Here is a 26,937-nt window from a genome sequence, read left to right as displayed (position 1 = left end):
AGCAGAAAAATGCAATAAAAGTACCTTTAAAATGGATGCACTCCTGAAGGAATTAAAGCATTTTCATGATTGGTAAATTTGTTTTAGAGAATTTTATAGTTATCTCTCTTTGCAATAATGTCAGCTTGCACTAGGGTGAAATCAAAAATCCATCATGAAAATGTACTTTGAAGAACTTGGTCCTAATCTTCAAGCCTCAGAGTTGGATTTTTTGTTTATTCACCCTCTAGGGAACAGACAAAGCAGAATAAACTTCATATTCTTCTGAGTATGTGTTCTCTCTCACAGCATTCATTTTCACCACTTGAATCCCAGCAGGTCACTGCAACTTTGCTGTGTCTGAGTTTCCTGTACTGGATGAAAATACATGTACATAGAGAATTCCCCATCATAAACAAGTCAGCTGTAGAAGGGAGGGAAAAATTTCCTTTGAATTCCCTCATCTAGAACTTCTGAAAAGCCCCACAGCTGGTTGTTACATCTAATCAATTGCACGAGTGCTGGCAGCAGCCTGCATCATGATTTGACAACCTCTGCATCAGCTGTGGGACTCCAGCACCTCTTCCACTTTCAAGAATAAAGAAATAACATTTTATTATCTTTATTGTCAGCTGTGTGTGCATTCTACACTTAGAAGAACTGATCCAGCTTTTGTTGTGAGGCTACACACAGGACTGCCCACATCCTCACATATACTACAAGTGTGAACTCATAGTCAGAATATCATCTTTAAAAGGTAAAAAACCCTACTGCCAACCCAGCCAAAAATTTTTTTCTGATTGAAGGAACTTTTAAATCTACAGGCATGCCTGTTTGAACCAACACCTTAAAAACTCCTTGTGCAGAACAGATTTGATTGGTATTTTACAGCAATGCCTTCTGTCAAGGAAGCATCTAATGGGAACAAGTTACTATATGGACTCTAATGTAGCCTGCCACATTTTTACTAGTGTTTTCAATGTCCACACAAGAAATTGCCCATTAAATTTATAGACCAATTTTATGCTAATTATACTCATTACACTCTGTGAAAAAACTAGGTAATTGGGTTGTTGTACTTCTATCTTTAGAAATAAATTAGAATTCCTGCTTAGTTAGAATAATTTAAAATGTCTGACTGTGCCTGTTCAAAGCATCCATTAACAAATGCTGGCTTCTACTTGACTTCCCACTGCATTAAACAGGCCATTTCTACACACAAGACAAAGCAGCTAATCAACTGGAAGTTGAAAATAAATATGCAGGGAGCAGGCACACAAACCACAGCGTTAAAAAGCATTTGCCTTATGCCAAGATTCATTTGTAAATTCATCAAGTGTTACACTAAGTCATGTTGATGTGCTTTCAAGATGGTTAACTGCTCGAAAACAATAATATTTACAGCACAGTTCAATGGAGTTATTCAGCAATATCCAACAGCAGAAACTGAACAAGTAGGTGCAAGGAACCATTTGGATTGCTGCAGCACTCAGGGGCTCTGGGGAAAGCTGCCCATGGCAGGGGGGAGCGAACTAGATGAGCTTTAAGGTCCCTTCCAACCCAAGCCATTCTGCGATCTAACTCTCAGATCATTTTTACAGGGGCTCTGATTTCAATTCTCAAAACTTCTAAAATTATGCAGTCTCTATGTGGCTATTCAGAGGTCTGGGAGAGCCAGTATAACAAAGCCAAGCAGTCCAGCAGAAAATTCCAGAAAGGAGTGCAGGGATTGAGTGTTCATATTTTCTTCACAAATATCTTCATATGTGTGAAGATTTACTCACTCTCTGCAGGGAAACACTTCCCTGCACTTTGGAAGCCTTTGTGTTGATAAACCTGAACTCTTCCCCAAAGCAGAACAACTGAGTCTGCTCCAAACATAGGCTAATATTATTGTCTCACCCTTGTTTACAATTTGTAATTATGCTAGTGATTTTTTAATTTGGTTATAGTTTTTATTGCTTGTAAGCTATTTTTCTATCTTAATTTTGGTGAGGCATTTTTTCAGGCAAGCCTTAAGTTTCTTGCTATTATCTTAATGCTATATCTTTGGGATGGAATTTAATTTAGAACTCTGTGCTTAGCTATCTTCTAAGGGATAATAAACTTTTACCAGCCACCACACTGTAAAGCAACCTGAATAGAGATTCAATCACCCAATCCATTCAGTGCTCAAGGTTCCACTTTCCATACAATGAAGATTCAGTGAGTCAGGAGGGGAAAAGAACACACACGGCAAAAATAAACAAAAAGAAAATTGTACACATCTACTTGGAAAGCTCCCATATAAATAAAAGAACAGATGTTTTCATTTGTTTTGTGAAAGGTGGTAATCTAAGATCAGTCATCCATGCATCAAACCAGTGTTCTACGTCTGTTGACTCAACAGGGCTGTGACAGCCCCACAGCTCCTCCTGAGAATGCCTTCCAAGCTGAATCCTGGAGGCAAAATCATCTGAGGAATGCTTTGTTTGAGATGTGATTAACAAAATCTCTTGGCAGTAGCTCCAGCTCAGCTATTCTTTTAGAATTTCAGAAACAATTATAGGTTAAAAAAAAAAAAAAAATCACAGACTAAAAATTCAGGTCTGGACAAGATACTACGCAAATCTCTGTGAAGTGGATACTGAGTTCTGACTGGCTTATATTTTGAATTTAGCTACCTATGAAATTCAGCATTAGTTTACCCAGTAAATCTTACTATAGCTTCTGCCTCATGTTGGGAAGGATGAAAGTTTGACAAGAAAGCCTCACAGATATGTGTGCTTGGCAGAAAGATTTTTGAATGTAGAATCTGAAGAAGGAATAGAGATGGAAGCAAGTTTTGATATGAAAGAAAAGAATTGCTGAGCCAGTCTTACTGGATAACCAAGGAGGCAAAGGGTGTGTTAGTTAGAAGGAGTTTTCATGTATGACTTAGAGCAAAGGATAAACCCTGAAAGGAAGAGAGCACAGGCAAACAAGCCTGCCAATATTGCAAGTAGAAGAAAGGTCTCAGAATTTTCCACTGCAAAAAAACTGAAAAACAACTTCTAGCTTAAACTGTAATGTACTAACTTTTAGTGACTGGAGAACGGTAACATGAATATGGTAATTATAGTAGTTATGACAGGCTATAGATAAAAGTTAAGGGATAGATTGGTTCTACTGCATTAAGATGCTCAGCAAAGGAAAGTACATAATGCATTGTAACCTAAACTCAGGGTCTGCAGGCCTGCCTGCAGCTGGAGCTGACAGCTGTAGGCACAGCTCTGTCACCCACCTCCCTGGGCTGCTGTAACCTCTTGGATGGAATAAACTGCATTTTGGAGAGCCCCTGGAGTCCCACATCCCTCATTTTGTCTCTTACAGCCTCAGAAGTCTAAGACTGGGCATCCTGCTTTTGAGTCAGAAAAGAAATTGACTGGGCATACAATCACCAGATCTGAAGTGGTACTTGATGAGAATTACATTTTTAATTACAGAGGGGAAAGCAACTGACAATATAAGTTCTGCATCAAATTAAAGCAATCAATAGTTCTAGAACTGGAACAAAGTAATAGATCTTCATAAAACTGAAAATAGAATACATCATTGATGGGCTTCTCCTCGAGCCAGGTCTTAAGAGCTCTCAGAGAATCTGAGATAGTCCAGCTACCCTGAATGGCATAAAACTAGCAGGATGGCTTCTGAGGTAATGTTGGAAACAGAAAAAGGTTTAATAAAAGACAAAATAACAAAGCTCTTACAGAGAAAAACCGAGATGGGGACAAGAGGTTCTTGTTCCTGCTAAAACACCCCACAAAAGCAATTACGTCCTTTGTTCTATTCCTTTTCCAGTGAATTACCTAGGCAGGACCTCATGGCCTCTGTCCAACAGGGCAGCCCCAGGTCTGAGGTGAAGTCCACAGCGTCCTATGAGGTGCCTTTGTACCAGACTGGGAGAGAAACCTCTGGGCTTTTTGCCTTTTTAAGAAGACAAAGGATAATTTAGTCACTCCATCAACAGGGGGCACATTCCTACACATGGTCGAAAAAGAAATGGGAGACTTCAAAATATTCCTTATGTAATTTTTGGTAAGAACTGATGCCTCTGGCACCTGAACGCTACAGCAATACCTATTTCATGAAGACAGGATGATAGTATGGCTCAAAAATTGGCATCACATACAACAACCTGTGGCTCAGATTAGGGAGAAAACAATTCTAAGAGGAAAAAATTCCAGGGAGAAAAAACCTTCAGGGAGTACAATGATTCCACTACTAACAAAAATTTTTAAGTTACTACTTTTTATACCTGTTACCCAGTAGATTCTCTCAGTCAATTGTTCATTTTGCCTAGTATTTCCACAGATTAAGTGATATTTTAATATTAGGGTCCCTTACTTTAGATGTAAAAATTCAAGGTTAGAGATTCAAACCACTTAAACCAATGAAGGTGCTGAGTAAAACAGTAACTTCTTTTATGTTGTAATTTGGCTAAAAATGTGGTATTTTATACAAAGGATCATAGAATGGCTTGGGTTGAGAGAAATGTAAAATGTTGCCTTGTTCCAACCCCCTGCCACTGGCAGGGTGACCTTGTGCTAGACTAAGTTACTGCAAACCCCATCCAACTTGGCCTTGAACATTTCTCCAGGGATGGGACATCCCCAGTTCCCCTGGGCAACCTGTTCAAGGGCCTCACCACCCTCACAGGGAATAATTTCATCCTATTCTTTCATCTAAACCCACCCCCTGTCACTTTAAAGCCACCACCCTACACAACATTAAAAAGTCCCTCACCAGCTCTTTTGCAGCCCCTTTAGTACTGGGTGGCTGCTGAAATGTATCCAATGTATTTCTGTAGTTTTGTCGTCTGTGAAACCAGAAATTATACCTGATATATATTATGTAGATTGTATTTGAGTAATGAAACCTCCCTATTTTATGATTTTTAGAAAATTTGCAAATATATTTTAATATATTCTGGCCTATCATGAACAGTTTGAGGCCAAATAGAATTCCCCAGTATTCATTGTTCACTGCTTCAAAATAAGGCTCCAAACAGGAACACTTTCTGTGGAATTTGTCTCTTTCTTTATCAACATACCTTGTACTCCAAGACACAGCTCCAAATGGGGAAACCTACATAGAGCACAGGGTAGCAAAAAATCCTGGACATCAGCTGCTGTGATAGAAATACAAAACATCCAGTACTGAGAGGGTGTTTTCTTAAAATCTGCAGAGATTTTCTGAAAATGAAGATAACCATCAGCCACATGAAATAGTAATCAGGCAGTTATCAAGAGACCCAAGATGGGAAAGAAAAATCATCTAAAAAAATCAAATATAAAAAGCCCTAACACTTCTAACAGGAAGAAAAATAAGCAGTGAAAACCTGGTCTGAGAGCAAGAAAGTGCCCCTGGCACCTCAAACTCTGTGGGTGCCTGAGGAAACACCCTCCCCTGGCAGTGGGCTGAAAACACAGGGCTCAACAAGCACAGGACACTCCTGGGGTGTCACTGTCACAGACATCTTTTATGAAAAATCCTTTCCTTAGAATTTTTTTCTCCTGAGAAGCTGACAGACCTCAGGAACAAAATGTAAACATTGATTATCTGCTGCTGTGGAAAGCAACAGGTGCATTTGTGATTGGTTTCATGTGGTTGTTTCTAATTAATGGCCAATCACACTCCAGCTGTCTGGACTGTCTCAGTCACAAGATTTTATTATCATTCCTTTTCTATTCTTAGCCAGCCTTCTGATGAAATCCTTTCTTCCATTCTTTTAGTATAGTTTTAATATAATATATATCATAAAATAATAAATCAAGCCTTCTGAACCATGGAGTCAGGTCCTCGTCTCTTCCCTCATCCTGGGACCCCTGCAAACACCACCAGATGTCACCTTTGGGGTCCTGCCCAACAGCTGGGTGCATCAGAATGACAGGAACAGCCCAGGTGAGAAGGCAGCCACAGCCTCCACACGTCCTCAGGTGATGGATGCACACACACAGGAACACATTCTGAGAGGGGGGCTCACACCACTGAAACCTCCTGCTAAAGGGACAGGGGAGAGCATTTACCTGCAAGTTTGAGGGGGGAGGCTGTGGGGGTTGCTACAGGAGTGATTTTAGGTATGTGAAGCTGTTTACAAAGGTTTTGTAAGGCTCCAGTAGTCATTCATCTCTTATATTGCTGCTATGAATCCTGCATGTATAGTTCATGGACTAACAGTTAATTACAAGCTATCAATAAATCAACAAATCACTTCAATTTTAACTTGATTTAAGTAAGGCATGAGCTGTTTTCCCCTCACAAGCAGCAAATGAACTCCTTCGGTGTCTTCTGCTTCACTCTTACATGTAGCCTTCAACTAAACTTACCTATCTCAGGTTTTGATTTTTCTTTTCCTTTTCTTTCACCTGACAGCATCCAAGATATTCAGGACGTCACACTTGCTTCAGCACTCAGACTGATTCCAATCAAAGGACTACAATAATTGCACTTCTCAAAAATAATGGCTCCAAAACTTGGGCAAAAATGAACTACATCTTTGAAAAGTGCATATTAAATCTTTGGGTTAGACAAATGGAAACTTAAGAGGTTTAACATACATGCTAGCTTTCTAAAAAGTGGCTTCTTAAGCAAGATGCTCTAATGAATTTAATCCCTGAGATCAAGTTTTTGCTTCAGAAAATTCCAATTAAACACCATATGAAAGCTTGGTGTGTTTCTCCCCCTGCAACTGAAAGCTCAGGTGTTAGCTCCCAGTTTTTTCAGAAAACATTAAAAGAGTGTAATTCATATTTTTTTCAACAGTGTAAAGAAATACAGCTAAATTTAATTTCTGCATGGTTCACTTCTGTACTTCTGCTGATGACATTTTTTTAAATTAGAGGTAATGAAGAATCCTCTCTCATGTTTTAACTTCACAAATTCTTAGTCTTGAAAGAGCAGGATCTCATTGCTTTATCCTAAACAGACTTGAATAAAACTAAACATTGACAGATCTTGTAACCAAAGACCAGACCAAGCCTAGTCACTGATCTGTGACTCAAACTCTAAAATCAAAATACTCATGTTCATTAAGTGCAACCATGCTTCTTCTAAACTTATTTTTATTTTATTTATGGGCTCCTAGCTTTTGATTAATCAAAATAATTATGTCCTTGAAATCTTTTCTCATTCTGTATTCAGGAGAAAAATATTCTGTATTATGCATAAAGCTTTTTAAGTTAACTAAGCTTACAAGAGACATTACATCACCTTCACAACCACTTTTTAGTAGTTACTTGCTCTGAAAAAGCTCTCAGCACACAAAGTACTAGGCTAGCAACTGGCAACCCTGTTCTTCATTACCATTTTAGAAAGCCATAAAGACTTAAATCTGAAAAAGAATGAAAATGGTTTCATTAAAATGAAACAGGTGCCTTGTGACAAAAATATCTCTTCATAGTAAACTAAGTGTTTTCAGTTATTTATTCAAGCAACTAGTAAAAACCAGAAGTAACCTAAACCTCCAAGAAAAAACCCCATAATTGCAGTTAAAAACCCCCACAAAAGGCAGGTATTCAAACACAGACAGGGAAATGAACACCTTGCCTGCCTGTTACATGTTCCCTAATTCCAACCCACATTCCACCAATGCCATATTTACTACTCCTTACTTTTATTACTCTCCAGACCTTTTTCAAATTAATGAGATATTTACACCTTTTTTCCCCCAAAGTGCTAGGAAGAAAGCTACTCATCTTTTCTCCCTGTTCAGAAGATGTTTCCCCACTACCAAAACACTTTACTATTTATGTATGCCATCTATGAAACATGAAATCAAAGCACTGGAAATCCTTCCTTTTCACCATAACTCCAATACTTCAAAGGAGCACAGTAGGAGCACTTCTCCAATTAACATTTACCCAGCACATTCCACCTCCTCATTCCCCTAACACTTCTGAGTCACAACCACCAGCTCAAGTGACTGGAAATTAACCTACTAAAGCAATGATTTATAAAGTTACATTAATTTGGCATATAACTTCACAGAAACCTCTATCTGGGAAAGCAGAGATTCCTCCAGAAACATGGGAATTTTGTTTAAGCCACACTGTAGAGTGATGCAGTATCTTACACTGAGTCCAGTGATGGAGTATTAAAAAAACAGAAGCTTGTATTAGATTTAGTCTTTAGAGAGCTTTAAAGGTTATCAGATCATTTAGTGCCTCTTCCCCTTTTCTCAGCAGAATTTTTGTTCTTTTCTAGGAAAAAGAAAAATGAACTCATTTCCCGCAAGTAATTAGGGGTTAGGCTTTTAAGCAAAAACAGGACAGAATATTGCTGCCCTCTTTCTCATGATTTGTACCTTCTCTGCCCATTTCTTATTCAAAGCCAAAGCTTGGTCAATAAAATAACCCCCAAACCAGGACCTTGCAGATGAGAAGAGTTCTGCCTACCTGGCCTGCTTGGTTTGTGCAAAGTTTTGTCAAACTCCACCTGGTGGATCATCTTGAAAAAAGCTTAGGAAATAAAACAGCTTTAGCTCCACCAGGACTGATGTATCACTCAGACACCAGGATAAAACTTATGGAACTGTGTATCTGGTTGTATAGACTTCATCCTTTCTGTTTATCCCCAACTCTATGAGTGCTACAATCAAGCAAAATCTCTGGGCAGGGATTTTTTCTAAACCTCTCATATTAATGGGTCATAGTTGCAATTAATATCAATTTCTTGTAATGCAGTTATAGACAAGAAAAGTCATAGCTCCATGGCACAGCTAAAGAGAAAATTACTCTTCTGGCTCTTTAGCCTCTGAGATAGAAAAGTACAAAGTGATGTGTAAATGTAGTTTTCAACTAGCATTTAGATAAAATATCACTTCATTATTCAAATCTCTTACAGTAACTTTTGACCCATACTTCCCAACTCATAAAAACCATAATAATTAGTATCTTTGTATTTGCTGATAGTTTCTCTTATAGGAAGTCTTATAAACACACCTTTACTTTTATAATACACTATTATTTACTTTTATAATACACTATTATTTATTATCATCTACTATCCTGGAGAAATAATTCCAAAATGCATTCAAGACATGTAAACCATACCTGGAGAAGCCTGTGATAGTGAAATGCTGAAAGAGCCATTATGTTTGAAAATAGTAAATTTAAGAAAAAGTTGAGAGTTGAATTGCTCTCTCATAGACTTGAGAAAGCAAAGTGCTCAACTATTTATCCAGAAAGAAAAAATTAACACCATTTCACACAGATAATGCTGTGGCACAATACAAAAAGCTCTATAGTGCATACTTTATTATCATTTCAGGATGTCATCACTAAATAAGCACAAGTGAAGACTGTCTGCAATAAAAACTTTTATAGAAGTTTCAAGACCATTATTATTTCTGAAGAACAATTATTTTTTTCCTCTTTTAAGAAGTCCTTCTATTTTTGCCAGGTCTCCAAATGAAACTGTTGCAGAACCTCGCTGGGCTGGTTTTGCCTACGGGGAAAAAAAAAACAAACATAGGGCTAGTTTTAAATGAAAATATTTTGTAAAAAGCTTTTAAAACATCACTTACTTAAATAGTAACTTCAAAGAGAAAATAACGTTGCATTGACATTACCTGTGACTCATGGTATTTCCAGCCAATCATGTAGTAGATCTGAAAGGTGGCAGGTACAGAGCCATTGCTGTTCCCATACATTTCTGTTAGGGCAGGAAGGGAGAGAAAAGGTACAGGATGTCAGCTCTAGGAAACACTCAGAACATCATATTCTTCATAATCACTCCTGGTGAAAGATTTGGGACAATAAAAATATCTCACACTGGTGCAACAATACAGTTCAAATCCCGGCATTATAATTAAGGTTAAAAATAGCTTATGATAATGGCATTTTGTTCTCAAGTATTTGGGGTTTTTGGTTTTGCTTTGGGCTTGTTTAGGTTTTTGGGTTTGTTTTTTTTTTTTTTACAAAAAGGTCAAAAAAATACAGAAAAAATGTTCTTAAAGTCATTTTAGATGAACTCATTACTCTCAAATACTGACCTTGGTATATAGCAGCAGCTGCCAGCATTGTCTCCCTGTGCAGCAGAGGTTTTCTATTCCAGGAGCAATTACTCTCCCCCATACCTAAAAATATGTTTTAGCTTTAAGGAAAAGAAGATATTGCACATGCCATGAGTTAAGTGCCATGCACTAAGGACACATTCTTACAAAACCAAAGCACAGAATCCTCTGCTATTCACTGTAAGAGAGAACACACCACAGATCATTGGGTGAGTTTCTTATGTGTAAGAACTCAGAACTTTTGATTCCTATGCTTTGCAATTTACAGTTTGCATTGCTAGGAATCATTTCAAATTATTCCTTCTTCAGCCTGAGTCTTCAAACATTCAGGCTTTTAAGGAAAACTGATTTTAAGAATGAGTACAAAGGGTTTATTCAGACACATGACTGTACTGTTTTAACAGAAAATTAAAATTACTAGTCCAAGAAATTTAAAATACAAAATAAAGTAACCACAATTCTAATCTTTTTAATCACTTACTGCATCTGAGTATTTCTGCTCAATAAAGGTTGCCTTTCCATTAAGGAATGGCTCCATACAGCAGTGGATCCAGATAAGAAATGCCCTGAGCTGCTGTCAGTAACAACAAACTACATGTGAATGACTGCTTTACAATCCATGGCAAATGCAATCAGAATATTAACAAAATCATTACTCAATTGTTGGCTGCTCCTCAGCATATTCCAAATTAAGGATATATTTACTCTCATTCCAAAGCAGTTTGCTGATTGCCCTGCTAATTAGAAAGGCTCACAGGAAAAGTCAGTGTGTGGGATATGGGCTTCTGTCTCCCTTTTAGGGCTTTTCTGCACCTTACACTGAACAGGCTCATGCAGAACAGGAACTCCAGGGAGGCAGAACATTCACAGCAGAGCATGAAGTAGCAAATCTTTGACTTGTGCTTCCCAACACAAACCTCCTGACAGGCATAATCTCCTGACTCACTAGACAGCAGGAAAAAACCTTAATGATTCCCCTGCTGCATATAAAATAAGATTTAATTTTTTTAAGAAAGAAGTTCTTTGTGATGAAGATGGTGAAACACTGGCTCAGGTTGCCAAGAGAGGTGGTGGATAATCCACACCACACACCCACATCCAAGACCAGGTTGGGTGGAGCTCTGAGCAGCCTGATCTAGTTCAAGATGTCCCTGCTCACTGCAGAGAGTTGGACTAGATGGCCTTTAAAGGTTCTTTCCAACCCACACTAGTTAGTCTATGATCTGGAGTTAAGAAACACACAGTAAAACAGTTCTGTGTCTGGTCCACTGATACAGAAAACATTTATATTTCCACAAAGAATATACTTGCCTTGTAAGTCTTCCATAACCTCAAATAACCCTGGGTAGTTCACTTGGATTTCATCAGTATCCTAGAAGAATTGAGAAATTCAATTTTAGAGCACATCAAACTAAACCAACAGCATTATTTCAACCTTGCTGTACTCCCAAACTATCCCCTGCCCATTATTGGATTTGTAGGGTTCCCAGACAAAGGAAGGAATGATGAATCTGACTTTATGTTCTCAGAAGGCTAATTTTATGATTTATATTTTATGATACTATATTATATTAAAGAATATTAAACTAAACTATACAGAAACGATACTTATAGAAGGCTTAAAAGATACTAAAGAAAACTTGTGTCTCTTTCCAGAGCCCCGACACACCCTGACTGTGATTGGTCAAAAAGCCAAAACAATTCACATTAAACCAATGAAACAATCACCTGTTGGTAAAAAACGTCTAAACACATTCTAAAGCAGCAAAACACAGGAGAAGCAAATCAGATAATTATTGTTTTCCTTTTTCTTTGAGGCTTCTCAGCTTCCCAGGAGAAGAATCCAGGGCAAAGGGATTTTTCTAGAAAATATGACTGTGCCAGCCCATGGCAGGAGGGTTGGAACTAGATGATTTCTAACCCAAACCATTCTATAATTCTGTTCATCTTCCTCTTCTGCTCAAATCATGTATTGCTAGGAAGCATGTACTACTTTAACATTTCTAAAAAGTTTTGCTTAGTAGCTCAAATGCATTCAAATTTTAATTTAAATGCCATTATTTTCTTCTTGTTTTTAGAAGAAAGAGCAAGTGTCTAATTTTTTCATGCAGGTCTAATATTCTCTGACATTTCTTCAAGAAAACCATCCAAACTCTACTGGGCTATGAGCCAAAGATACACTTCAGTGTACACTACAGTTGGTTCCATTAATTACCACATAGCCAAAACCAGTGGCAGTCCAGGCTATTTCTGCAGCCTGTTCAGTGAGGTGCAGAAGGAAGCAGTTTGTCATTACTACATTAGCAAACAGTGATTTTCATATTCCAGCAGCTCTGACATTCTGGATTATTCTCCCTGATGGCTCTCTTCCTTATAATTACCACAGTGAGGGTGTTAAAGCCAGCCCTGGAGAGGAGATGTCCCAGATCAGCAACAGCAGTGAAGGGTGACACGTGAGGAGAGAAGCCCCCTTCCCTCTCCAGCTCCGCCAGCTGCAGGGAGCAGCGCAGCTCGTACAGGGTGTCCCCCCCAAACATGGCTCCAATGAACACTCCATCGGGCTTCAGCACCTGGTGGATCTGCAACACACAAACACACACAGGGCATGGCTGGGGATCACATTCTCTGGGCCTGGGAGAAGCAAAGAATGATCAAAACAATTCTTATTGCATTTACTGCTCCTGCATTGTTCACAAGTGGAATGGATCATGGAAGATGGTTTACCTGAAGGGAATTGGTAATTGGATTCTGGTGTGTTTTGATTAATTGACCAATGGAATCCATTTTGTGTGTGTGTTTTGGGACTGTTGGCTGACAGTCACGAGATTCACATTCTCTGAACCTGGGAGAAGCAGTGAGAGAGGCAAAGAATGGTCAAAACAATTCTTATTTATTGCTTCCATGCTGCTCACAAGTGGAATGCATCATGGAAGACTGTTTACCTGAAGGGAATTGGTAATTGGATTCTGGTGTGTTTTGATTAATTGACCAATGGCATCCATTTTTTGCGTGTGTGTGTGTGTCTGTGTGTGTTTTGGGACTGTTGGCTGACAGTCACGAGATTCACATTCTCTGAACCTGGGAGAAGCAGTGAGAGAGGCAAAGAATGGTCAAAACAATTCCTATCCCATTTACTGCTCCTATGTCATTCACAAGTGGAATGCATTCTGGAAGATGCTTTACCTGAAAGGAATTGGTAATTTGATTCTGGTGTGTTTTGATTCACTGACCAATGGAATCCATGTGTGTGTGTGTGCATGTGTGTTTTTGTGTCAGGACTGTCGGCCGACAGTCACGAGATTCACATTCTCTGAACCTGAGAGAAGCAGAGAATGATCAAAACAATTCCTATCCAATTTATTGCTCCTGTGATGTTCACAAGTGGAATGCATTGTGCAAGACTGTTTATCTGAAGGGAATTGGTAATTGGATTCTGGTGTGAGTGTTTTGATTCGCTGACCAACTGAGTCAACGTGTGTGTGTGTGTTGGGACTGTTGGCCAACAATCACGAGATTCTGCGCAGTTGAGTGCTTGGCAGATTCTATACTATATTATATTACCTCTAAACTTGGCAGTTCAGATGTAATATAGTAAAAAAAATAGTTAAAAAAATTTAGTTAGCTAAAAAAATTTAGTGAAAAAAAAATTTTTCTGTCTTAAACAAGTATTTGCTTTATTCCAATACCAAAAAGTCTCGGTCAATGCAAGTAATGGCAAGTGCTAACCTAGAGTATTGAAAAACAATTTCTTACCTCTTTGAAAGCTTTAGGAAGGTCATTCACCCAATGCAAACTGAAATAAGAGAAGTGTACATTTTACAATTTCAGATTAAATCAAAATTAGGCAATGCCAGTAACTACCTAATTAGCTAAGTAAGCTTCAGGAGCCAAAGCCACAAACTGATTTCTGAAGGTGCAACCATGCTGAAACACCTTGAAACTGATACCAAACAAGAAGAGAAGCTGATCTACGTAGCACTTTTATTTGGTGAGAAAACAGAAATCCTGGACACTAGTTTACCACAATGCAGGAAAGAGAGAAGCTCCAAGTGTTTTAAGGAAATCAAACAAACAAAACAGGAAGAACCACCAGGACAGCAGTTTTTTGTAGTGCATGCTTGTTGTTGTTATATTTCTAGAGTCCCAGCTCTCAGCTGTCCTATCTTCTTGTTGTTATCATATTTCTAGAGTCCCATACCTTCTGGGTGGTTTTCTCACAAGCAGCTCTTCACAGCAGTGTTGCTTCTTCATCAGGGCTCTCCCTGACCAGCCAGCCCACCCCCTTTTATCCCAGTTATCTTCATTAGCCACAGCTGCAGCCCATTTAGAACAGCTAGGACTGGGGCAAGGCCACTTATACAATACATATGTTTCACTAGGACTCCTACTATACATGCTCATATTAACTATGCAAGGACTTTTCTTATTCCTTTTAATGGACTAGTAATCCTTGTTGGATTAATTTTCTTAAAGCTACTCTGAAGAGAACATTATTAACAACTTAATCAAAACAAAATAAATAAATTATGAATACATACCTTAAGCTGCTGACAACAAGATCAAACGTATCTTCTTTGAAAGGAAGGAATTCCTCATCAGCTACAACCTTGATCGTTGGGATTTCAGATTCTATAGCATTTTTCTAATGTTGGGTTGGAAGAAAAACAGCTCATCAAAACCTCACTTCTTTTGCTTCCCTGGATTACAGAACTGAAGCACTTTAGCATTCAAAAGGCTACTTACTAAAGCATTCTCTGCGATATCAACTTGAATAAGTTTTTCAACTGTTTCCTGAAATAAAAATTTAAAAGTCTATTAAATATGCGAATTATTCTGTAAATGGACATAAGTAATTTTTTTAGCACACCTATTTATAATAAATTAGCAAGAATCCTTCCCACTCTTGATAGAAGCTTTATATAAAGCACAAAGCTCTTTTCCCACCCAATGTGGCACCTGCTCCCAGGGAGAACAGCTGAGGCAGAAGTGGTTACAGAAAACACATTCTGTGATTTTAGACATAAGTTTAGTTAAACATAAACCATGGAAGCACCTTTACTTACAGAGTGGTTCATGAATGGTAAACTGTTAATGGCTTCAAAGCCTCCACAATGACACTTATCTTTAGCAACTAACTGTGGCCAAGAGTCAACAAAAAACCAGGCATATTCCTACCTAAAACTAAAAGTTCACTGTATCATAACAGATAACTTTCATTGCACATTTGCTCAGTTTTCAGCAGCACTAAGAACAGCCTTTACAACACACAGCTTTGAGCTATAACTACAGGTATAGGGCTGGGGGAGAGGGGAAGATTTATCTAATCAAGACTCAGATGAATGTTTTAAGTTGTGACAGTCTTATTTGAAAGGAAGGCACACATATGAACTTCCTTTAAACACTTGTAAGTATGAAGAGACAGTACCTTGGTTAAGTGCTGAGCTATGTAACCTCTTCCAGAGCCAACATCCAAAGCCAGAGGAAACGTTCTAAAGGATAAGATCAGCGATACATCACATAAACAAGTCTTGAAATATCCTTCATTTTAGACTATATTAAGTTTCCCCTGCTAATCTCTAAGGGCCTTACTGAACTCAGCCCACCAAGCATCCTTTTGTGGTACCTTGGGGAAAGGGCTCAGCATGGAGCGATATCCCCGGGGCTCCTGTCCCCTGGGGATGAGGGGAGGACTGGGGATGAGGCGGGGCTCACCTGGTGATGTCAAACACCCGGTCCGCGATCCTGCCGCCGACCTGCGGGGAGAGCCGGGGTCAGAACCACAGGATCACTGAGGCTGGAAAAGACCTCTGAGATCACCAAGTACAACCTATTAGTAACCAGCACCTTGTTAGCTGTAAGGAATAGTTACTCGCTTTTCATAATTCAGAAAGATTCATTAAACCTTATCAAAAATACAACACACGACTGAATAGAGAAAAGGGTTACGGCGCTGGGAGCAAGGGATTCTCCCCACCCTGTGCTCACCCACACAATTTTTAACCCTTTAACCCCTCCCAAAGTTCTGTCCATCAACCCCTTCATCCCTGGAGAAAGGGGTGGAGGGGCGGAGATCTTTTCCTCAAATCCTGATTGGAGCTCAGATGTCGCCATAGTGACAACTGACCCTCTCAGATGTCCCAATTCCCGCCGTCTCTTGATAACCACGCGAGGGGGTAAAACATAACTATAAATCTATAAAACTTTTCTTAACCTATATACATGCTATTTGTCTGTTAATTGTGTATAGTAGGCGCCCTAAAAAAATATCTGTATTGTATAAGTGGCCTTGCCCCAATCCTAGTTGTTCTAAATGGGCTGCAGCTGTGATGTCCTTAATTGGGCAGCAGCTGTGGCTAATGAAGATAACTGGGGTAAAAGGGGGTGCGTTGGCTGATCAGGGAGAGCCTTGGAGGAGCTCTGACGAAGAGGCAGGAGCAACACTGCTGTGAAGAGCTGTGTGTGAGAAAACCACCCAGAAGGTATGGGACTCTAGAAATACGATAATACCAATATAACAACAATAATTGTGAGGGTCAATCATCGCATTACTTATCTATCACATCAAATAAACCATGGCACTGAGTACCACGTCCATCCTTTCCTTAAACACCTCCAGGGACCACCACCTCCCTGGGCAGCCCATTTCAATGACTGATCACTGTTTTCTGAGAAGAAATTCCTTAAGTCCAACCGAAACTCCCCCTGGCAAAGCTTGAGACCATGCCTTCTTATCCTGCCGCTGGCTACCTAGGAAGAGAGACTGACCTCCACCTGGCTACAAGCTCCATCCAGGGAGTTACAGAGATTGATAAGGTGACACCTAAGTCTTCTTTTCTCCAGGCTGAACACCCCAGCTCTCTCAGGGCCCTGTGCTCCAGCCCTGCTGCCCTCCTCTGGTCCCGCTCCAGCTGCTCAATACCGTCCCTGAGCTGCGGGCCCAGACCCGGCCCCAGCACTCGGGGTGACCCTGGCCCCGCACCTCCTCCCGCAGGTAATCGCACTTGGCGGGCTCGGCCTGCAGCGCCGCCCAGTTCTTCTGCTTCCGCTTCAGCCGCCGGTCGAACGGGTTCAGCGCGCCCGGCGAGGCTCCGGCGAGAGGAGGAGGATGAGGAGGAGGCGAAGAAGCGGCATTGGCGGCGGCCCTTGGCGGCAGCGCCCAGAGCGAGCGGCACCATCGCGCCGGCCGCGCCAGGCCCCGCATCGGCCCGGCCTCCGCGCCCCTCCGCGCCTGCGCCCGGGGAGCCGGGTGTGTCCCGCCGCGGCCGCCGTAGCGCCGCCGGAAGGGGCCGTGCGGTGAGGGCGGCGTGCGAGCAGCGCCGGGAGGGAGCGGCCGCGCCGGGCACGGCCGGTGGGAGCGGAGCGGCATCGGGGCTCCTCGCTGCGGGCGCCGGGCACGGTCGGTGTGAGCCGAGCGGCGTCGGGGCTCCTCGCTGCGGGCACCGGGCACGGTCGGTGTGAGCAGAGCGGCCTCGGGGCTCCTCTCTGGGGTCGGGTGTGGGGGCTGAAGGCGTTCTGGCGCACCCGGTGCTGCTGGCGGGTTGTAGCTGTGGTGCGCACTGGGTTAATCTCCTGGAAGGTCTAGTGAGGAGTCATTGGGGGGGATGTGTCTGCACCTCAGGTATATCATAGAATGTCCTCGATTGAAAAGGATCTTAAACATAGTTCGAAATCCCCTCCCATGGCTCGGGGCACCTTCCTACCAGGCCGGGTTGCTCAGAGCCCCATCCAACGTGGCCTTGAACATTTTCAGGCATGAAGCATCCGCAGCTTCTCCGGGCAACCTGTGCCAGTGCCTCGCCATCCTCACAAGGAATAATTTTTTGTTCCTATGCAATCTAAATCTACCTTCTCTTAGGTTTAGCCATTCCCCTTCGTTCTGTTACTCCAGCCCCTTGTAAATAGGCTTTCTCCATCTTTCTTGTAGGCTCTCTTCAAATGGAAGGCCACCATTAGGTGTCCTGAAGCCTTCTCTTCTCCAGGCTGAACTATGTTAAATTCTCTCAGTCTTTTCTCATAGGAGAGGAACTCCTGTTATCTTGGTGGTCTCTGCACTTGCTCCAACACCTCCCTGTCCTTCCTGTGTTGGGACCTCAGGTCTGGACACAGCACTTTAGGTGGGCTCTCACCTGAGCAAAGGGGCAGAATTCCCTTCCTCACCTGCTGTCCCTGGAGCTTTGGGCACAGCCCAGGGCACGGGGGATTTCTGAGCTCCCAGTGCAGCTGGCAGAGCAAAGATTTGTGCCTGAGACCGTGGTAGGTACACGATTATTTGTGGCTTGTTTAAATCTGCTGCTGCATCAAAGCCAACAGGCTGCTAAGTTCCATCAGCCAGAGATGAAGTCATTGTGCCACATGGTGCTTGTCAGGTCACTTCTGTGTTCAGTTTTGCTTCCTGCTGTACAGAGCAGATGTGGTCAGGCTGGAGAGGGTCCAGAGAAATGCCATGAGGATGGGCAAAGGACTGGAATGCTGCCATGTGAGGAAAGGCAGAGAGAGCTGGGTTTGTTCACCTTGAGGTGGAATGGAGGTTCAGGCGAGACCTCATCCTCACCTTCCAGGGTTTAAAAGGTGGCTACACAGAAGCTGGAGACTGTGTTTTTCCAAGAAGTCAAAAGCAAAAGATAAGGGGTAATAGGTACAAGTTATTCCTGGAGGGATTCCATTTAGATGGAAAATTTTCCTGAAGGAGAACATTCAACCACTGGAAAGATCTCCCCAGGGAAGTGCTGGATTCCTGTGCAAACCCAGGGTACCAGGAATATTTCTCTGTCTGCTCTGGGGTGCCCTGACCCCCAGGGCAGCACTGACTTTGACCTTCACTCATGGAGAAAGTTTCCCAGACTTCAAGATAGGCCGGAATCCACAAAAGTAGAGAGCAGTGTAGGTGTATCATCACTTGGTGGGGAATTGAGGTTTTGGGATTTTTAGTATGTTGTGGATGGAAGTGAGATGGAGGGCACAGGGTGCTGTCCTGGGCTGCTTCTTCCTTCTTCTTGGGTTTGGGTGGCATTTTGTAATTGAATGGAAAAGTCCACACTGCAGCTATTTGGGATCAGTTATTGGGTTAAAAGGGAAAATAATCAGAGTGTCAGTTCTCAATTGGGTAGTTTAGCTTTAAAGACCTTGTGACAAGAGATGGTTGGCGATGCCTTGCTAATGAACTCATGGTTGTGAGACTGTTTTACTGATAAGAAACAATAAACACTTGAGTCAGAACATGAAATAGCATCTCAAGTGCCTTCAATCCAGACACAGAGACACCAAGATTCCCGCTTACAAGATTTGGCAGGACAGAGGGCTGGGCCATCTTGTATATTCAGTACTTTTGCCAGGAAATGTTGGGCCAGGGAATCTCTGAGGTCACTTCCAACCAGGTGGTGTGTTGTGGTGTTGTGAACGGTTTTTAGGGTGAGGCAAGAGATGAGAATTTGATTTTAAGTTTTCAGAAGGCTGATTTATTATTTTATGATATCATACTAGAAGAAAATGATATATTGAATCTATACTAAAGAAGGAGAAAGGAGAGGTCAGAAGGCTGGATAAGGATGATAATAAAAACCTGTGACAACTCAGTCTCGACACAGCTGGACTGGGATTGGCCATTAAGTAAAAACAATTCACATGGAACTAATCAAAGATGCACTTGTTGGTAAACAACTTCTAAACCACATTCTAAGCAATCAGATAATTATTGTTTACATTTTTTTCTGAGGCTTTTCAGGAGAAAAATTCCACAAAGGGATTTTTCATAAAATATCACAGTAACAGTGGCGTGTGATGCCATGAAATTGCCATATGTGCTTTCGGAAAGAACTTCTTAGGTATAGGTTAGAAATCCAGCTTTGTTAAGGTTTTTCTTAATCAGAAATGTTTGGGGTTTTTTTCCATATTGTAGATGTCCAAGTCTTCAAAAATGTCATCGAAGATGGAGGAGATCCTGAGCGATGGCCGCTTCAGCTGCGTCGCGAGGGACCCCAGGTTTTGGGAGATGCCTGAGAAGGAGCGCAAAGTCAAGATCGACAAGAGATTCCGAGCCATGTTCCATGACAAGAAGTTCAAGCTGAAGTACACAGTGGATAAAAGAGGGCGCCCTGTTAACTACAGCTCTGCAGAGAACCTCAGGAAGTTTTATGCCTTGTCAGAGTCTGACTCTGACCTTTCAGAAAGTGAGAGTAAAGAAATCATGGTAAAGAAAAAAAAGAAAAAGAAAGTTAAAGGTAAAGGAGATTCTGCAAAGGCCCCTGATGGTGACCTCCCAAAGGAGGAGAGCAAGAAAACCCAAAATGGGATGGACCAAACATGTGAAGCAGTGACTAAACTAAATGACCTTAAAAAAGAAGGAAAAAGAAGTAAATCTAAGTTCAGCTTGAAAGAGGACTCCGAGAAACCTGTGGTGGAAGGTGATCCCTCTCAGGGAGAAAAGGGCCTTCCAGCCAAAGGGGAAAACAAGCAAGGAGGAAAACCCATTTCAATTCAAAACAAGGAAAAGTCTTCACAAAAAAGTGCTACCAAGTCAGTCAAAGCTCCCAGGAGGGACCACTCCCCAGGAGGGAAAATAAAAGAATCAGGTTAGTTGTTCAAATAACAAGGAGAATTCAGTTGTGTTCATGTGGATGTTGATACTTTTGTTTTATCCATGGAAGATATTTTTCAGGATTAGTTATAAAATAGCTGGCTGACTCAGATTCTGTGCTGCTGAAGGATTGGAGTTGGTCAGCTCTGTATAGAATCAGTTCTGATTCTTCAGTAAGATTGTGAACATCCCAGTCCTTTTAATTATTGGAGCTGAAATTGTTGGTTAGTTAGGAAAGTAAAATTTGTAACAGCATATACACTGCTGTGTTTATCAAACTGAACAGCAGATATATGAACTGATACCATGAAGGCACATCACACCTTGTGGACTGAAACTGTAAACATGGCAGCACTGAGCCATTAATATTAGGGTGATTAGAAAGAGCAGGCTTTAGAAGAAAAACTATTTATATTGCTTGTGCACGTGTATAGTCTCCATTATTAAGTAGATTTTTACATGTTGGTTCTGTAATATAAATAAAATAGCAAAATATTTAGTTGCAGTGGTGATTGATAGTACAATTGTGGGCCTAAAGAGTAATTAAATTAGATCAGACCAGACAAACAAAAGAGGAAATGCTGATATTTTCTGTGCTTTGCTGCTGCATCGTTACACCTTTCAGGAGCCCTCTAAATAGGTATGAAAAGCCCTGAAGTTTTCCTTTTTGTAAAGGGTCATGTGTAATTGTAACATAAAAATGTATCTAATGTTTATCTTTCTGTGCTCAGACACCTGTGACCAAAGTGTAAAATGTAAAAGCCAGTTAGAGGAAGAAGCTTCTTCAAGTGAAGATGCAGAATTGGAAGAAGAGGAATCAGAAGATGGTGGAGAAACGGGCGAGGAAGAGGAGCCAGAAGATGAAGAGGAAATGGGTGAAGATGACAGTGATTCAGAAGAGGATGAAGAGAGTGACAGTGGGCCTGATCTAGCCAGAGGCATAGGGAACATTGACACGAGCTCAGAGGATGATGAGGATTTAAATGAGCTCTTTCCAAAGGAGCCGGAGATCGAGCACTCGTGGCGCGAGCTGGATAAAGATGCCCCTCGTGGAGATGAGGTATGTGGAAAGCAACTCTCAGAGTTGCTTTTTACATACTTAGCATGTAAAAACCATACTTTGAGGTATGGAGCAACTTTCCACTTTGCATGTGAGAAGCTGCTCCATGACAACCTCAGAAATGTTAGGAGTTCATTATAGACCATCATGCATGGGACAGTTTGTGGAAGTATTTTTGATAAAGGCTTTTAGTGACAGAATGGAAGTGGTAATGAAATTGTCTGGCAATGAGAGACTTGAGGTTTTCACTGCTATCTCCTCTTCCCTAAGCACACTTACCTGTACCTGTGGATAAGCTGTCTACAGGTGAAAGGACAAAAAAATTGGAGCCTTTCAATAACTGCAGGATTTAAATAGTACTGCTCATTACTTTTGCTCATTATTGATTTTTTCACTTTTCAAAAATTTTGTTGTTTAACTTGCACTTTAAGAAATTAAGGCATCATGAGACAGTGAAATGGGAATTTACAACTAGCACAGTCAGTGTGTAAAGAAATCACAGCACTCTAGTGCTGTCACAATAGTGGCAGTGGTTACTCCTGAGACTGACAATGTTCCATGTTAACAAAATCCTGAATGATGTTGTCACTGCAGTTCTAAATCTGTGATTGGTGCAGTCCATTCTGTGGTGCTTCACTATTTGTCATTTTTATGTGCTCTGGTTATTGATGCTTCTCATCTTTGCTACTTTAGGTGATAAAAAGTCACAGACAACAATGCTGCTTTTATTTTTTTCATCAAAGTTTATTGCTGACTTTGATTTTTACCACTGAGTTCTGGTAGAGAATTGTGTATTCCCCACAACAGTCAACAACTAAACCTATGAATTTTATGTTCTTTCAGATTACAAGTAGATTGGCTGTTTGTAATATGGATTGGGACAGGTTGAAGGCTAAGGATTTGCTGGCTCTATTTAATTCTTTCACACCCAAAGGAGGAACAGTGTTTTCTGTTAAGGTAAGAACTGGTTTCTAAAAGGAGTGCTGACTTTTACTGTTAAAAGAATAGACTACAAAATAAGAAGCAAGACAGTACTGTGGAGAACCAAAAGAAATATTAATGTGTTTAAAGAGAAACTGTGTTGCAGTTTAACTTGCTGTAACAGGCATGTATTTGGCAGAGTTAGAGGCCAAATCTATTGATTTCTTGTGTTTATGAGGTTGGCCCTCAGTGCTGCTTTTCTCTAGTAGGAGGCTACACTTCCTTGATTAGTTTAATATTCAGTGCTCTGTATGGCAGATAACCCAACCTTAGACTGAGCCTTAGACCTTATTAATAAATTACCTGTATTCTGGCCAGTTAAGTTATATTTTTCCATTTTTAGTGTCTGCTTTAGCTCTCTGAGAAATTTTAGTCAGCTACCCCTTTCTGAAAAGGGCCACAATGTACAATGAACAAAGTCAGGGTTCCTGTTGTTCTTCATCTGCCTCAAAATTCCTAGCAGGCAGTTTGGTTACTCTATTGCCTTTTCCATAAGTTAAAATTAGGAAGCTATTAAAGTTTATGGAATTGATCCCTTTGCTGATGCTAAATAAAAACTGTGAAGTGTGTAAGCGTGGAGAGATTTTTTTTCTTACCTAGTGTACATGACACCATAGTTAAAAATTTAGTTTTCTGTTGTTGTATCTGTAGATTTATCCTTCAGAGTTTGGAAAAGAAAGATTGAAAGAGGAAGAACAAAAAGGACCTGTGGAACTGTTTGATCTTCCAGAGAATACCACAGAGGATGATGGGTATTAATTTTAATTTTGTCTTCAAATGAGAGATATAATGTGTTTAATTCTTAGTGGGAATCCCAATTCAACTCCTGTTTCCAGGAGTTCATATGTGCTAGTGTCCTGTGGACACCCTAAGTTTGTAATTTTTTTCAAAGGCTGTTTTACAACAGGCACTGGTTCATTATCAGAGCAATTAATAAATGCATGATGATGAAACTTGAGAAGATTTGCTTTTTGATGTGAGTTCAAAATTTGATGATGTAGCTCATTAATAATCAATGGAACAAATTCGTGGATAGCTTATAAACCAACATATCTCCTCTACAAATTGTCGTTTGTGCAGTGAACTCCCTTTAGTGCTCCCTGCCAAAATCCTTACCTGTAAATCTACAGGGACCCTGGTCCAGGAATTCCCAGATGAGATTTCCTGTGTGCCACCAGCAGCAGCCCTGCCCTCCTGGGCCGAGTTCCTCACTCCTACCATTGGCCTGGCTTCTTCAGGCATGTCTTTTTTGTCTATTTTTAGCTTTTGTTCAAGATTGTGTTAATATTTTTCCAGAAATTCCAGATGTTTGGCAGCTTGACTGGGGCCATATCTGTATAATCCATCCTGCTGGACTGCCCTGTTTTTAGAAAAATCTAGATGCTTCTAAAATAAGGGCAGATCCCTTTGAAGACATTCTCTGGTGCATCAGGAGAGTGTAAGGTGGATGTTCTGAGGTCACCTGCATTGTGTTCACCAAGGTGCATCCTGAAGTGTTGGATTTCCTGCTCAGTGGGCTTGAGAGCATCTGGAATCCAACAGAGAGAAATCCAGGTATCCCAGAGGTACCTCAGTGATACCTGTGCCCTTCACATTCACTGAACCTCATCCCTGTGACCTTTCAGTGGAGTCATGTACAAATTTTACACTTAATAAAACTGTCTGAAATGATCTTTTTTACTTGAAGAAAACTCAATACTGGTGGAACTTTGTGCTTACAAGATTAGGAGAGTGGTTGATTGGTGCATGTTTTTAATGAGTTAAACTAAAAGATACTGTGAATAAAAAGCTGTTGAAGCCAGCTCACCTGCCTGGTGTTTTCTCCACTTTTGCAGGATTTATAGGGAAAAGCTGCGGGAGTACCAGTTCAAGCGACTGAAATACTTCTATGCGGTTGTGGAATGTGATTCTCCTGAAACAGCCAATAAAATTTATGAGGAGTGTGATGGACTGGAATTTGAAAGTAGCTGTTCTTTCATAGACCTGAGGTAACTCCACTGATGATATTTTTGCACATTGGGCCAAGGAGGGTGAATTAAAGGCAGATTATAATAATTCAGAGTAAATATTACTTTATTCTGTAACCAAAACGAGATATGAAGATAAATTGCACATCCAGTGAGTTGTTGGGTTTCCCTTTGGTTCCTCGTCTTTTTAACCTTTTTTGCTGTAATATGTGAAGTTCAAGAAGATCTCTGTATTGAGAGTCTATTTTCAGAGAAGCCAGATAAAAAGTTCTGGTTACATCTTCAAGTTTTTGGTGCAATTATATAAAGTGATAGGATTCAGAAAATCCAACTTTTTTCTTTTTCTCTCCCCAAGGGTCCAGAAGTGGATCTTGTTCATGATTCCTTTCCACAGGGCAAGATTATTGCTGCTGTTGTCACAAAGCTGCAATAGATATGTTAGTCCTTGTGAATGAGCTGGATGCTCTGACATTTCAAAAGTCACGTTTGGGAAAGAAAGGATTTCAAGTTATGGTTTGGTTTATTGTTAGTGTTTCCTTTTGTTGCAAAAGCTCCCTTTCATTCTAAGCAGAAAAGTTACTAAATCACAAAAAGTTGTGACAAAAGCCCTGTTTGTCTGCTGGGGCCTCTGTTATGGGCAGCCTTGGAAGTCAGTGAAAGTTAAAGGTTTTTTGCTTTGAATCATTTTGGAGAAGACATCTTTGCTAAGGGAACATGTAACTTTTCATCATTTTTGACACTGATAATGTTTTACAACAAACAGAGTTCTTTGAAAATCTCCAATGATTTTCCTAATCTTCTGCTTTGTTAAATTTTAATGTTGAATGCTATTTATCAGATTATATTTGCAAAGATTTTTTTAAAATCACAAGTAATTTCCCAAGTAATATATTAAGGGGTTTGGGGTTTCTTTTAAACTAAGTTCTTCAATTGTTACTTTTTAACTTTTTTTTCCTTACTAATTGTAATTTTCAAGATCTACCAAGCTTTCCTAAAAGGTTTGGAATTTCTTATTCATCTGTTTCCAAATCCTATTTTATTCACTTTTTCCTTTTTAATTTTTAATATTAAACTTTCTGAAAAGATTGTTCTTAAAACAAAACCACCAAAAAAGGCACCTGTGACCCTTTTTATACCTGAAAATTTAAATACTTCCCAAAGAGGAGGGTGTTGTATGCACTGGAAACCTGTGGAACAGATCTGCAGAAGCCAGGCAATAAATCTTACATGTGTGGAGTTCTTGTCCATATCTTTTGTTCCCTTTTCAGGCTTACCCCCTTTTTATTTTAGTTAATTCTTTCATGCTGATGTACCATACTCAGGAAAGCTTAGGCTGTTTATACTATGCAATTTCCCAGTGTATTTGAAGAATAACATGTTTTCTTTGCCTTCAAGATTTATTCCAGATAATGTTACATTTGATGATAAGCCAAAAGATGTAGCCTCAGAAGTGAACATAGCTGCTTATAAGCCAAAGTACTTCACATCTGCTGCTATGGGAACATCAAAGGTATCTTTACCATGTTTTTGTAATGCTTTTCTTAGTTAGTTTTGCTGTCAGCTTATGAATGATATATGTACTGGGGAAAAGATTCCTGTTTATCTCCACCATTTCAAAATAAAGACATCAGGCATATTAAAAGATTTAAGCATGCTATGGACCTACGAGCTGCAGCCCTGGTTTGGATTTTACAGGAGATTGTGCTTCTCTTTTACAAATTATATCCTGAATTTTGACCTCACTGTATCTCTGTGACAAGTTGCACATAAAATTACTTTGTTATTTACAATCAAATCCTTTAATTTGCCAAAAATGGATGTTAGTGTATAAATCAATAAGAGCTTTTTTGGTAGTAATGCCAGGCTTCAGCAGTTGCTTCCCTTTCTTGTAGCAACTCATTCCTACTCTGTCCTGTTGAGAGCCAGAATTTCCATCTGGCCATGAAGTGAAGCAGATTGGAGAAGTGATTGGTTGGGAAAGGAGCACTTTGTGCTGGATCCTGTTTCAGTCCCATCAGTTCCACGTTCTGCTCCAGGGTGCAGTTGTGCAAACGCTTCCATTGTGTCCATCACAATCCCTGTGTGACTCCATGTGTGATTCCTGCAGTCAATTGCTGCTGGAAGGGGAAAAGAGAGGCCTTGGTGGCTGCTTCAGCTCCAGGATGTGTTGCCACAAAGGAAATTTGGCTCACAGAGGTTTTGTGTTGTGGGACCTGCTGTTACAGAACCATTCAGTGCACGAGATTGCTGCAGTTTTTCTTGTAGCTCAAATTCATTAAAACTGACTGTGGAATAAATTCCAAAATTTATAATTAAATTCGGGTTACTAAATGGTTATTATAGT

General features: G+C 40.4%; 2 protein-coding genes across 6 annotated transcripts in view; one reads left to right on the top strand and one right to left on the bottom strand.

Moving 5' to 3' along the window:
- Window positions 1-9,237: 9,237 nt before the first annotated feature.
- Window positions 9,238-17,240, bottom strand: NDUFAF5 (NADH:ubiquinone oxidoreductase complex assembly factor 5). Of its 3 annotated transcripts, none has more exons than XM_064709449.1 (11): window positions 16,992-17,240; window positions 15,725-15,765; window positions 15,438-15,501; window positions 14,756-14,803; window positions 14,551-14,654; window positions 13,766-13,805; window positions 12,394-12,591; window positions 11,324-11,384; window positions 9,992-10,075; window positions 9,569-9,651; window positions 9,238-9,444 (listed from the first exon to the last, which is right to left on the bottom strand). In XM_064709449.1, exons 1-11 carry the CDS (start codon window positions 17,211-17,213, stop codon window positions 9,358-9,360), a joined length of 1,032 nt encoding a protein of 343 aa, XP_064565519.1. In that variant the 5' UTR covers window positions 17,214-17,240; the 3' UTR covers window positions 9,238-9,357. The 3 variants fall into 3 exon arrangements, with proteins under 3 accessions (XP_064565519.1, XP_064565521.1, XP_064565520.1); XM_064709451.1 differs by lacking the exon at window positions 16,992-17,240 and adding an exon at window positions 15,857-15,990; XM_064709450.1 differs by lacking the exons at window positions 14,551-14,654; window positions 14,756-14,803; window positions 15,438-15,501; window positions 15,725-15,765; window positions 16,992-17,240 and adding an exon at window positions 14,211-14,278.
- Window positions 16,401-26,937, top strand: part of ESF1 (ESF1 nucleolar pre-rRNA processing protein homolog) — a 31,271-nt gene continuing 20,734 nt past the window's right edge. The window contains exons 1-7 of one of the 3 annotated variants that reach the window (XM_064709447.1): window positions 16,401-16,491; window positions 19,908-20,580; window positions 21,317-21,645; window positions 22,489-22,602; window positions 23,278-23,378; window positions 24,462-24,614; window positions 25,989-26,103. In XM_064709447.1, coding sequence (XP_064565517.1) covers window positions 19,908-20,580; window positions 21,317-21,645; window positions 22,489-22,602; window positions 23,278-23,378; window positions 24,462-24,614; window positions 25,989-26,103 — 1,485 coding nt within the window. In that variant the 5' untranslated portion in view covers window positions 16,401-16,491. Of the gene's footprint in view, window positions 16,492-17,299; window positions 17,409-17,429; window positions 17,461-19,907; window positions 20,581-21,316; window positions 21,646-22,488; window positions 22,603-23,277; window positions 23,379-24,461; window positions 24,615-25,988; window positions 26,104-26,937 lie in introns of those variants that run through there. The other 2 variants (XM_064709446.1, XM_064709448.1) reach the window with 2 other exon arrangements.

Source organism: Zonotrichia leucophrys, chromosome 3 (assembly GCF_028769735.1).
Source record: "Zonotrichia leucophrys gambelii isolate GWCS_2022_RI chromosome 3, RI_Zleu_2.0, whole genome shotgun sequence".
NCBI lineage: Eukaryota > Metazoa > Chordata > Aves > Passeriformes > Passerellidae > Zonotrichia > Zonotrichia leucophrys.
The sequence above is the reverse complement of the archived record's forward strand: the minus strand, read 5'-3'. Positions and strand labels throughout refer to the sequence as shown.